General features: G+C 37.5%; 1 protein-coding gene across 3 annotated transcripts; it reads right to left on the bottom strand.

Annotated features, from left to right (window-relative positions):
• slc35e4 (solute carrier family 35 member E4) lies at positions 1-10865 on the bottom strand. Of its 3 annotated transcripts, XM_084104343.1 has the most exons (4): positions 10757-10850; positions 8934-8973; positions 7767-8380; positions 1-5425 (listed from the first exon to the last, which is right to left on the bottom strand). In XM_084104343.1, exons 3-4 carry the CDS (start codon positions 8359-8361, stop codon positions 4875-4877), a joined length of 1146 nt encoding a protein of 381 aa, XP_083960469.1. In that variant the 5' UTR covers positions 8362-8380; positions 8934-8973; positions 10757-10850; the 3' UTR covers positions 1-4874. The 3 variants fall into 3 exon arrangements, with proteins under 3 accessions (XP_083960469.1, XP_083960468.1, XP_083960467.1); XM_084104342.1 differs by lacking the exon at positions 8934-8973 and having other exon boundaries at positions 10757-10865; XM_084104341.1 differs by lacking the exons at positions 8934-8973; positions 10757-10850 and adding an exon at positions 8484-8865.
• Between the last annotated feature and the right edge of the window lie 1461 nt (positions 10866-12326).

Below are 12326 nucleotides of genomic sequence, written 5' to 3'. Positions count from 1 at the left end.
TGTTTTTGAACCGGTGTATTTGTCCAGCTTTCCATGATTGTAAAATACATAAATATAATAAAATAAGCATTTGCATCAGATATTTTGCTGACATCAGAAACCATATATACACAGGAGCCACAGAGTTATGCAAATCGTCAGCGCAATTTTGCATTGCAACCAATAAAAGACACATCAAAACCGTCAGTACCACTCTATGTTAAGAGATCTCAGCATTGAAAACATCATCTAGTACACTAGTGACCCAGTAAAACGTCATCACAGGAACAAACAATAACATCTGAGGTATTTATCTGACAAACTTCACCTCACGGTGTATCAGAAACTTAGACTAATTGTGGTTAGTTAACCACTGTGCTTGTGGTACAGAGAGACTGGATGAACATTACGTGAATACGCCGTCGCTTTCACTAATAAGGCGCGGTCATATTAGTGAAATTTCAGCAAAATTTTGCAGACAAATAAGGTCCATTGCCAATTATCAATAGTGTAGCGATATATGAAGCATCGCTCACATAGAAGTCAATTTTTCAGTTGGTCAACAAATCTTTCACACTTGCACGAAATTCCCAATTGCAAAATCGCAAAATTTTGCAGAACAAGTAAATGTGATTGCAACTATAGACTGATGTATCAGCTAGAGCTAGACCGTTTAATGGGCCATTTTGAAATGATCGGCAAAGGTAACCGAAAACCGTGCAAGCATAGCCGAATAACAGTAGCTGCGTTTACATGGACACTTATAATCGGATTGACGGCTCAATCGGACTAAAAAACCTTCATGTAAACACCTTAATCGATCCGATTGAGCTCGATCCGAATGAAATTTCGATCGGATTGTAAGGGGTGGTTTATCCCTTTTGTAATCCGATCGAGAGAACATGTAAACACTTGATCGGATTGAAAACCGAAACTGAAAGGACTGCGCATGTGCAATGACGTTAAATAGCGTAATGACGTATGACGCGCGGAACGAGCTGTTCTTCCTGTTGAATAAAGTGTCATATTAATAAGTTTCCCATTCTAAAATTCTCATTTCACTCGCGCGTCTGTGAAGTGAAGCAGGACAACGTCCCACCAGTCCTTGTTTTGGATTCTCATCCACAGACGACTGGTTTTGGCCGCGGGGAGGGGCATTTTTACTGCGTGATCAATAAGCAGCACGGCAAAACGGTTAATATGCTCTAAATTATGACCAGAGACGAATTAATATTACGTCTGCTGTTTAAAACAATTAAAGAACCAATAGAGGAGAATATTTATGCGCGAAAAGCGGGAAACTCTGTATATTCGTGCAGTGTGCGCATGTCAAAACATCAGATCCGATTTGAAACTTGTGACATATAAACGCGCACATCAACCCGATTACTTTATTTATCATTCATGTAAACACCTTGTTCGGATTCATCAATGGTATTGATTTCATTCCGATTGTGTCCATGTAAACGTAGCTAGTGTTAGCGCCCCCTTGTGCCACCCTTAGTAACATATAACAGCCTAAGAAAAACGTTTAAAATTTGTCAAAACGAATGCCAATATATATTAGACACTCTTTTAGTCTCTTAGTACCATGCTTATCCTATGATGCTGTTCTCTAGAAATAAAGTAATGAGTGAAAACACTGAAGAATGAATGGACAGTGGTGACCTTAATAAATAAAGCTTGAAAGGCTGGTGTTTCCTTATGAAAACAGCCCTCAGGTAGGCACACTTGAGCTAGTGTAGGTTTTATCATGGATTTGATCATCTCCATGAGACTGCCTACACCTCAACATCCGCTCGGATACATTCACATCCTTGTACATTTCCAGTTACCCAATTCTAAGAACCCAAAATGGGTTGAGTCAGTTTTTATGAGAATATATTAAACCCCAACTATGAATTCCTGTCAAACTGCCTGATATTTGCATTTAATGCACTTCAATTCAGTTATAAAAAATAAAGTAATAATAATAAATGCTAATCCGCTTTCTATCCAGCAGATGGCAACAAAACCTCTTCGAGGGAATGACCTTGCTATACCGTGGTCTATAACATCTGTTAGTGTCAATTTCTTATGACAGCTTCAAAACACACAATTCAAATAGGAGGGGAAATAATACTGTCCAGCAGGTGTCACAAAAACAATAAAACAAATCAAAGAAACTAGTGAAAAAAGATGAGCACCTACTCAAGAGGAGACGAGCAAGAGCAAGGAAACCTTTTGTGGAGGACAACGAGGGTGAACATATCGTTTTGATTTCTCCTGAGAGATCATAGTGTGCTAGAGATGAATGAGACTCCTTAGAGAGACCTATTAATAATTATCTGCACTGGGAATTACATAAGAGGCACCAGTTTATACCTGCCTGTCTATGATGGGACACAGTCACATTTATATTATTACATTAAAAAAAACAGCCAATTTTCTCAACGGATACTTCGGGTGAATCTCACCCAAGCCTGTCAGGAACACGTCCAGGTCGTGCATCACTCCAAAAGCAAAAGAAAACCTTATGACATTATATTTTGCATAAATAAAATGAAGCATATGCTTATGTTTTTATTTGTGACATTATTTTCATGACAATTAAGCACATTTCCTCTCTTCTTAGTAAAATTCTTAGTAGTAGCGTAATGCTTAAGTTCCTTTATAATTCTCAATGTCATTAATTATGATCAATTTTAATTAAATTAAGTTGCATAAACATCATAATAGGTCTTTCATTTATGCTGCTTTCAATAAAATGATGACAATTTTGTCAAGGATGCTTTTCTGTACAGTATTGTGGACTGAAAAATTGTCCAAAAATGCTTCATGTTCTTGGTGCAAAAAAGTCAATATATTTATAGTTTTTTTGCATGAATTAAAACTTATTTTGGATTTTTTTAAAAATTCACCTATTCCCCCAATTCTCATTAATGCAGTGTGAAAATCATTTCCGTAATGCAATAAATTATATATTATTAAAATTGTACAGTATAATAATAATAATAATATTTGTTGTATATTACAGTAGTGAGAAGCCTCAATGAGAATAATGGCAATTATAAAACTCAAAATAAAAACATTCAGATGAATTGCGGTAGTGAGATAACGCAGTAAGAAAAAAAACATGTACTTATTATAGTAATAACAGTAAACTAAGCATAATTACAAGTAACTAACCCTAAACCAAACCCAAACTCTTACTAAGTACATGTAGTTAATATTACTCAGTACTTATTTTAGTACAATATAACTACATCACCTTAAAATAAAGTGTAACCAACCAATTTTCTGAAAAGAAAAGTGCACCAGGCTAAATAAAAGTGAACCCAAATGAGGATCCAGTAGTCTTGCTCGTCTCCATTATGTAAACGTAACCTAGATGAACATAGGATACTCGTTCAAACATGGCATCCTACAGAAAGCTGCCTTAAATGTACCGTCCATTTCACCAGAATCAAGACGGCGGAGTTACAGTATCTAAAAATACATTATTCCTATGTATTTTTTTGTGCCCATCTCTAATATTTAAAAAGTGCAAACAAGTCCAAAAACAGCTATGCTGACCAATAAAGAGGGTCAGAGCAAATCGAGCAGTTGTTTTTCACAGTGCATTAGACACAGTCACAGAATGAATATGGCAGGATTTTGGAGATCTTCCTGATGCTCATGCAGAAGTTTTTACGAATGTGTGAACGTGTTGGCAGAACAGAGGTAATAAAATCCAAACAAATGGTTGCGGTCGGCATCAAAAAGACATGTGCTAAAGTCTGTCTCCATTGGAAGAATGACTGAAATAAAAGTATTGGCACAGTGAGGAGGTACTGGGGAAAACTACACCTCCGATATCATCTTCATCATCGCCGACCAGGATACCTCGTATCTTATCAGACTTCAACCAGATAACGCTGGATGATGCTCAGTCTTCAGTTCCAAAACCTAGTGAATTGTCTATATTCAAACAAAATACTCCTAATTCATTCAGTAGTGAAAAGTATCAATAAAATAGTTCAGTCTCATTATAATAGACTATTTTATCCGATTATAATAGACTATTTTATCCGATATTTGTGTGCTCTATGCTCATTAGAGAATCGCCGCGTTAGCTTAGCAACATGCTAACATCAAATTCTTTCTAAACCCAAAGTATACTTCGGTTTTTATGTGTATGCTAGGTTATACGTACAGTACACTTTCTAGTGTGCGTGTTGAGCGCCTCTGTTGGCGCACAGTATCAAACAAAAGTATAATTTGAAAGGCCATGCATTTGGCTATACGCGTACACTAGCGTTCACGTCAAAACTGAAGTATAATTTAAAATCACTTGTGAGGTGAGAAACCGGTATGACAATCTTTCTTCTGTAGAACACTATATCACACACTGCATGAAAGGTAATATCCCAAAAAAAGCATAATAGGGGCACTTTAATTTTATTAAAAGTTTTAGCTAAACGTTAAAGTTTAGATAAAGTTTTAATTTTGTTGTTTATGTCAAAAATATATATATATTTTTAAAGTGTCTATGTAGTTTTTATTCATTTTATTTCAGCACGTCAAATAAAATTAAAATGAGCAACGTGAAATAATAAATAAAAAGGTTTAGGTTTTTTAAATATGTGTATTTTATTCCAGTTAAGGTTTTTTTGTTGTTGTTTTTTCGCCAGAAATAACGATTACTTTTTTTCAGTGATTTTAGTTTTAGTTTCTGTTTTAGTTACACATTATAACTCTGGTCCAAGCTGCTCTTTTCCATCTAATGAAAGTGGTTGGGAACCAGAGAAATCTGTGGTCACCTTTCACTTTTATTGTACTCCTTTTGTGCTCCATGCACAAAAAAAGTCCAGAGTTTGACTACAGACAGCACTGCAACTCGCTAGGTTTTGGAACACAGCCGTTGTTGAGTCTCTTCAGTCGGTTTTCTCATGAATCTGATCCTCTGTCCTCTCGTTAGGTTCTTGAGCCGGTTCCGGAGAGGATTCTTCTTCTTCTGAAGGTTGTGGAGCTGGTTCTGCAGTGGAGTCATTCTCCTCTCCACTGTCACTGGTTGGTGTCCTGGCCTTGCGTGCGTCGAAGAAAGCTACAATGATCTCCGAGTTCTGGTAGATGATCATGCCCGAGAGGGTGAGGGCCGCTCCAGCACAGCTGAGAGCCGTCAGCTGGTGGCCAAACAGCAGCTGGGAGAGCAGCAGGTTCCCCACCACATTCAGGTTTCCCAGGATGTGCAGCGTGACAGCGGAGGTCAGGGTGATGACACAGCAGCTGGCCAGGTTGTAGAGCACTGAACCCAGACAGCTGAGCAAGATGAAGCCCCAGAGGTGACGGTCATACTGGAGAGGGGACTGCATCGCTGCCCAGTTCTCCAGAACCAGAGCGGCTATGGCCAGGATGCAGAAGCTGGGGATGGACATCAGATACAGCAGGAAGATAGAGTTGATCTTCTCCTCCTGGAGCAAGATGCCTGACAATTACAAATATACAAAATATAAAAAGTGGTGCAATTTAGCCATTATCGAGTGCAACAGTTCAACACTTTTTCAGCAGCTTTGGTTCTGAAAGTATTTTTTCCATTCATTTATCTTTAAATAAATTTGTCATGAAAACAAGTGATGACAGCAGCCACTGTGTACATTATTATATTTCAAAAATGAATTGGAGTAGAAAATTAACTTTATAATTAGATTTAGAAGTTAATGCAAAACCTGCCTTATGTGCAATTTACAGTACATGTTTTGTACTTGTGTTGATTATTATATCTAACAATAAATAGCAACTGAATTTAATCATGTGGGCTCTCTTGTTAATTATAACCTTTAATATTATAGTAATGTGTAATTAAGGGCTCCCCATATATTGTTTAACGCATTAGCTAAGATAGTTTTTTTTTATCCTTTAGAAAATTTTAATTATGATAGAATTTATTTAAACACATAAACACATTTGTTAAAAAAAAAGGTTTAATTTAAAAAAAGAAAGAAAAAATAAGCAATTTTGTGTTCCTGCTGTACCGAACCCGTACTGAACCGTGACTTCAATACCGAACCGTCATGTTTGTGTACCGTTAAACCCCTAATATATATGAATACACATATATATATAGTCAAATATTTAAGTATTTTGAGAACGTAGGACTAGTGACTTTTTTTGTACAGCATCATGAGTAATGTTGTTGTTCACAGTAAGACTGTAAGTAAGTCTTCAAAGGTTTATAAGTATAGGGTTATACTATAAAGTCCCTATAGGGAAATTGAATGGATTTTTACTTCCGTAACCCAGCTGTTACACTCTATACTTACTGACACATATTTTTTGGCCATCTGGATTGTCATTTACGAAAGCGCATGTTGAGCTATGGTGTAATGCATATAGTAAACAACTTTAACCTCTGTCATAAAACTAAAATAGTGCACTGAAACATAACACCAACGATGAGCAAGATAAGTCTACATGGAGTATCTCCCCTGGAACCAAGAAAGCAAAGTAGCTGATTCAGTTACAACTTCTGAAAAAACATTTAATTCCCTAAAATTTCCCAGTTTTCTATGAGATATTAATCATTACAATATATTAATTAATAATAATAATAATAATAATACAAACCAGATTTTTCAATTATGGAAATACTTAGCCTCTATTAATTCTTTGTTTCCTAATATTGACACATCATAGTTTTTCTTGTATACACTACAAGCAAAGTTCAATTTGTTAAAAACAAGGCACTGCCCATTTAGCTTGTATGCAAGCTGTAGGTTATGTTATGCAACAGTACAATAACTAAAACATTTTCTTTGACATACATTGCATTGAATATCATCAATATGTATGGTTGCAGCTGTTTGTGAAAAGTTAGAAAGTCATAAAAAGACTAAAACCAAAACCAGTTCTCCCAGTAAACTAAAGCGCAGACTCTTGCCCAGTCCGCTCTCACTCCTTGATGTTCTCAGAGCCTGACGCCCTACATAGTTATTCTAGGGAGGAGGTCACTTAGTGTAATGGAGATCAACTGACACTCATTTTAAGTAATCAAAAACAGTCAAGTAGATAATCCCCATCTGTTACTGTGAGTTCATTTGCTACTTGGGAGATTGGGTTAGAACAACAGCAGCATGTAGTCGCTCGTGGGTCTCTGGGACAGGACGTCCTGCTCTGACTCAAACACTAGGAAGTTACAGCAGTGTGGAACATAATGACCAAGAACTAGCCTTATTGATACAAAAATAGGCTCTGCTGTCAGGAAGATTTGGTTAAGAATATTTTCATGTGTCAAAATAGCCAGTGACCTTTTAAATTATGATAATGAATTTAGATACAGCATCAAATACCTTTCTAAAATTTTGAACACGTTTTATTGTCAAACTGAACAAGAAAAAGCTCTGCAGTTCAGAAGAAGGTTATGAGAAAGATCACTAGTCATCCGACTCGCGAACGAATCGTTCTTGTGAGCCGATTCTTTTTTAATGATTCGGTCGAAAAGATTCGAAAGGCGTTATGAATCATTTAACTTGTCTAGGAATAACGCAAAATCTACTTGCCTTAATTTGACCTATTCATTTCTCTGACCGTTACAAATCTTTCATAAATCTACCAATGAGGCTGTATGACTTTCCAGGTAGGTTAAAATTCCCTAATATTTCCAAGTTTTAAATGACATTGAAAACCCTGAATCTGTATAACTAGATCTAAAACAGTCATAAATGTAGACTGCAAAAATGTATAATTACACAGATTTGAGTGATAAATCAGTTTACTAAAATGAATCGGCCCACTTAAAAGAATCGAATCCCAAACACTACATTACTTACTTTGTTGAATGGTTTTTACGCCTCTTAACATGGTGGCGGCGAACACAAACAGGCAGCCGATCTGGTCGAACTGGACTTCGCCCATGATGCTGAACGACGCCCCGAGACAGATGGGCATCATCGCGGTGTACTTCAGGATGTGGTGCTGCTTTCCGAGAATCAGCGTGGAAATCGCCAGAGTAAACAGCGGCGTTGTTGTGTAGATCATCTGTGCGAACGAAAGCTGCACATAATTCAGTCCCACGTTTCCAAACGCGATACTGGAACAGAATGTCAAACTCAACAGGAACACTTTGAATTTGGCGTTGGCGGTTAAATCCTGCTCGCCGATGCCCCTGTGCCGGATAACCCTGCATTTGATCAGCCCGTAGTCCACCACTATCGCCGTCAGCATGTGGAGGGCTGACAGGAGCAGCGGGTATCTGAAATTGTACACGGTGAATATCCATTTGTTGAGGCTGGATATGGTGGTGCCCGTCACCAGCCACACGGAGACCGCGAACATGAGGTGCAGCATTTCAGGCGGTGTCCTCTCTCTCTTCCCGGTGTCCCGGGTCTCCGCGCACTTGGTGGAGGGGCCATCGGTACTGATCATGTTCGTTTCATCTTCGCACCTGCAGGGGAAACACATAAGTTATTAAGTTTGCAACGTAAATTAATAATTCGTCTCGTCACATAAAAAAGCAGGTAGTAGCAATATGAGTCAGTTGTATTCACTCTCTGTTGAAGGACTGAAGCCGTGTATGTGTGTGTCTTAACCCGCTATAGCAACCGTGTGTTTTGGAAGCAGACAGAAACAACATTCCGTCTCGTCTACACGTGTTACGTGGGTCTGGTTGGTGACGTAATCAACGGGCGTTTGTTTTAGTCATTTGTTTCATTCGGGAACCAATCGGTTCTTTTGAATGAATCCCGATTCCCGACTCTTACGACTCGAAATAGCATACTACTCCTAGGGCCTGTCCCAATACCTACACTTGCGGTCTTTTCACTTCATCACTTGTCTACTTAAAGTCACTGTAAGATCAAAATAGACAATCCTTTTTTTTTTTTTTAAATGGAATATTGTAGCATTTATTATAAAAGATTTAACCATGCACATCATTATTCATGTGCCCTCTTAAAGGGATAGTTCACCCAAAAATGAAAATTCTGTCATTTACTCACCCTCAAGTTGTTCCAAAACTGTATGAGTTTCTTTCTTCTGCTGAACACAAAATAAGATATTTTGGAGAATATGGGTAACCAAACAGTTTTCCAGTATGGGGGAAAAAAACAATAACATTATTTCTAACAATATTCAACAAAGGCTCACCTAACTGTAAAGTTACTGTAATGATCAGTGCTGGGTCCAAAATCCCTACTTGCCAACTATATAGAATGCGAAAAACTGTATGCCAATAGAGAAGTATGTCTGAATACATATTTGAAAAACTGTATGCAAAAAGTACCCGGATGACCTACTACTTCCGGAGAGATTCTGAAGTGTGCATACGATGAACACTTTACTATCCCATGAGGCCACGGGAGAGGATTTATGAAGGACAGTGAAGCAATGCAACTGACATTGGTAGGTCACATGATAATGACAACATGGCAGATCTAGTACATCCGGATTACATGAATTCATACTACAAAGAACATACTTTTGTAACTGTCGTGAAGTAAGTCGTAACTCAGACAGAATGTGATTCAGATACACCGCAGCCAGTGTCAAATCGGGTCACCAAGCGATTCCATTGGCTCAAAGAACTTGTAATAGTTACTCTTTTTAGCGCCTGATTACAACAAAATACAACCCACAAAATCACATTATGATATTGTTTATGTTATTATTTTATAATGACCATTAATGTCTGTTTTATGAATGTACTAATCTAGCATAGCATACAAAATCTGATTAGCCTGATTGCTTATCTTGCATTTGCATTTACCCCTACGTGTATTCACAACAATCTTTAATGTAGGCTAATTATCATGTAAAATATCCAAATATTTCAGTTACTAAAAGAATGATAATAATGTTCAATTATTTGTTTATTATTATTATTAGGCTATTATTTATTTAGTTTATCAAGTGAAATATATTAGCCTAGGCTACATTATGTTTGATTGGTTTTCTTGTGCTCTATTTAGTACGCAGTTATAAACATATGTTGATGTTGTTAGTGTGTACATAGTAGAGACAGGGAGGACCCGTTTTCTCACGACACCGGGGGCGCGCAGGGAAATTAAACCATCGAGTCTACCAATCAGAAATCGGCTCGTGTTGCGCTGCCTGTTTTGGATTGGTGGGCCATGTTTATTTAAAATACTCTATGAAAATGATTCAGTATAAGCAAATCCTAAACAAATTAGTGGTTATGGTAATTAAACAGTCGGGATAGTGAGTCGCTGAGTGTGTTTGTCGCTGACTTCACTGCTGTCGGTGGCTTTTAGATTGACAGCGCAGCAAATGGTCGCACTGTGTGGTCCAGAGGCTTATTTCATCCGGGATCCCGTGATGGGGTACCTGAAACTGCGACGACTATACAGCCTAGCCACATATACCAACAATTACTTATGAGTTTAAACAATAACATGAGACGTTCAGTGCGCTGCATAACAAAACAACAAGGCCGTACATGTGTACAAATGACGCTCGGTATATTCACCGCAGCATCGGTATATTTTATGTCCCGTATAGTTTCCATGGAGGTTGTTCAAGCCTAAACGTGTCATATATTCCTTGTTATATTAATATATTCGCTTGGTAATGCGACTGTCGGATTATATCAAGGATGCAGTTTGTCTTGATCGCCACATCGTACGCTACTTGTCACGTCCAGTGAAGCGTGGTAGCAAAACGTTTCATAAATGACAATAGCAAGACCCTCAACAGAGGAAATAAACAACCGGTCCGCATCAACAGAGTAGCCTATAATACCATCACAACTCATCCGCAGCACCATGTCCGATTGCACAGTATGATCAAATGCGTCGTCACTTACCGTTCCCCCGCACTGCTGAAGCTAGATGTGTTTAATAATGTCCTGCGCGGGGACACACACATTCAGCTCTTTCTGTTGCCAGATCAGCTGTGCTATACGTCACCCGTCTATTGATTCGCTGCGCCCGCTGCTGAGAGGTGACCGACCCATCATCGCGTGCCGAGGACAACCCGTTTCAGAAGAAAAGCCTCGAGCATCTCAAAAAATGCGTGTTTGTTTATTTATTCATTCATTTCATTAACAGACATTTTGATTGACAATTTTATCGTTTTCTATTTATAGGCTATATTTTTGGTTATTTTTAACATGTCCCTTTTATTTTCACCCCTTTTTATTTTATAATAACGTTATGTAGGCTATTGCTTTCTATATTTAAACACTTTAAATCATATTGAAAAAAGGTTAACAATACTTCCAATAAAGCCTTTAGATTTTCATGACAATGTTAAAAATGTCACTCGCATCACTATAGGCTACATTTTACAGTGTTATACAGTATGCAAGATACGCTTGACTGATTAAGGCCTGTGACTTAGTAGATAATGGTTATTTTAGATGGCAGGTTTAACCTGGTTAAAGGGATAGTTCACCTAAAAATGAAAACTCTTGTCATTTTCTCACCCCCAACTTGTTCCAACCCTGTACGAGTTTCTTTCTTCTGTTGAATACAAAAGAAGATCTTTTGAAGAAAGTTTGTAACCAAAAGGTTTTGGGCACCATTGACTTCCATAGGATTTTTTTCTCCCATAATTTGGAAGTCAACAGTTTAGTTACCAACATTCTTCAAATTATTATCTTCACTTCTGTTGAGCAGAAGAAAGAAATGGGCTGAGCAAATGATGAGTAAATGAGCATGTTGCCGTTCTGAACCAGTGGATCAGGATCTTCCATTAACGTGAGTCAGTGATGTGCTATAAGTATTGTGAATATAAAGGTGATTAACTGAGCAATGTTGCCACCCATCATATTCACTTCACAGTATCAATGTGGAATAAAACATTCAGACATTTTATCAATGTTCAATGCATCTACAGCAGAAAATTCTGTCTTGCCTGTTCATGAGATAAATTCATTTATATTCACCCTGTAGATTTCAGGATATATTGTTGCCAGGAGACTAAATTGCTTCTAGAAGATTAAAACAATACTGTGTTGCATAATTTTACCATAATTATGCTGCAGCGCTATTCCAAGTACGTTGGCGCCAACTACTGGCCGTGATGAGAACTGAAAACAAACCATTGATAACCTTAATAATTATTAAATCAGATAATTATTTTTCTTATCATTCGTTTGAATCTATTAGCCTACTTATATATTCAGATTATTTCGACAACCAAGACAAATACACATTATCTACAGTGCACATTTTAGAGAGATGAACTTCAATAAGAGTCCTTGGAATGTCTAACACATTCAACATCACCATATCAGCATCATTTTTAATCAATTTATATAGTTATAATAATCAGCTTAAGGTTATTTATATATCTGGAAAATACTGCGTACATGGAAAGTGTAGTTTTTGCAGTCGTTATGGTGCTGATGATCTCAAGGAATTCTTTGAAGA

Source organism: Abramis brama (assembly GCF_963993115.1).
Source record: "Abramis brama genome assembly, chromosome: 25".
NCBI lineage: Eukaryota > Metazoa > Chordata > Actinopteri > Cypriniformes > Leuciscidae > Abramis > Abramis brama.
Note: the sequence above shows the minus strand (reverse complement) of the source record. Positions and strands in the feature narration are given on the sequence as shown.

Excerpts from the sequence above, each read along its gene's own strand:
- slc35e4 (XM_084104341.1), bottom strand. The coding sequence starts at position 8,569 with ATGTTGTTTCTGTCTGCTTCCAAAACACACGGTTGCTATAGCGGGTTA. Across the intron at positions 8,381-8,483 it reads CTTCAGTCCTTCAACAGAGA|GTGCGAAGATGAAACGAACA; the intron begins GTGAATACAACT and ends TTTCCCCTGCAG. Across the intron at positions 5,426-7,766 it reads CGTAAAAACCATTCAACAAA|GCATCTTGCTCCAGGAGGAG; the intron begins GTAAGTAATGTA and ends TGTAATTGTCAG.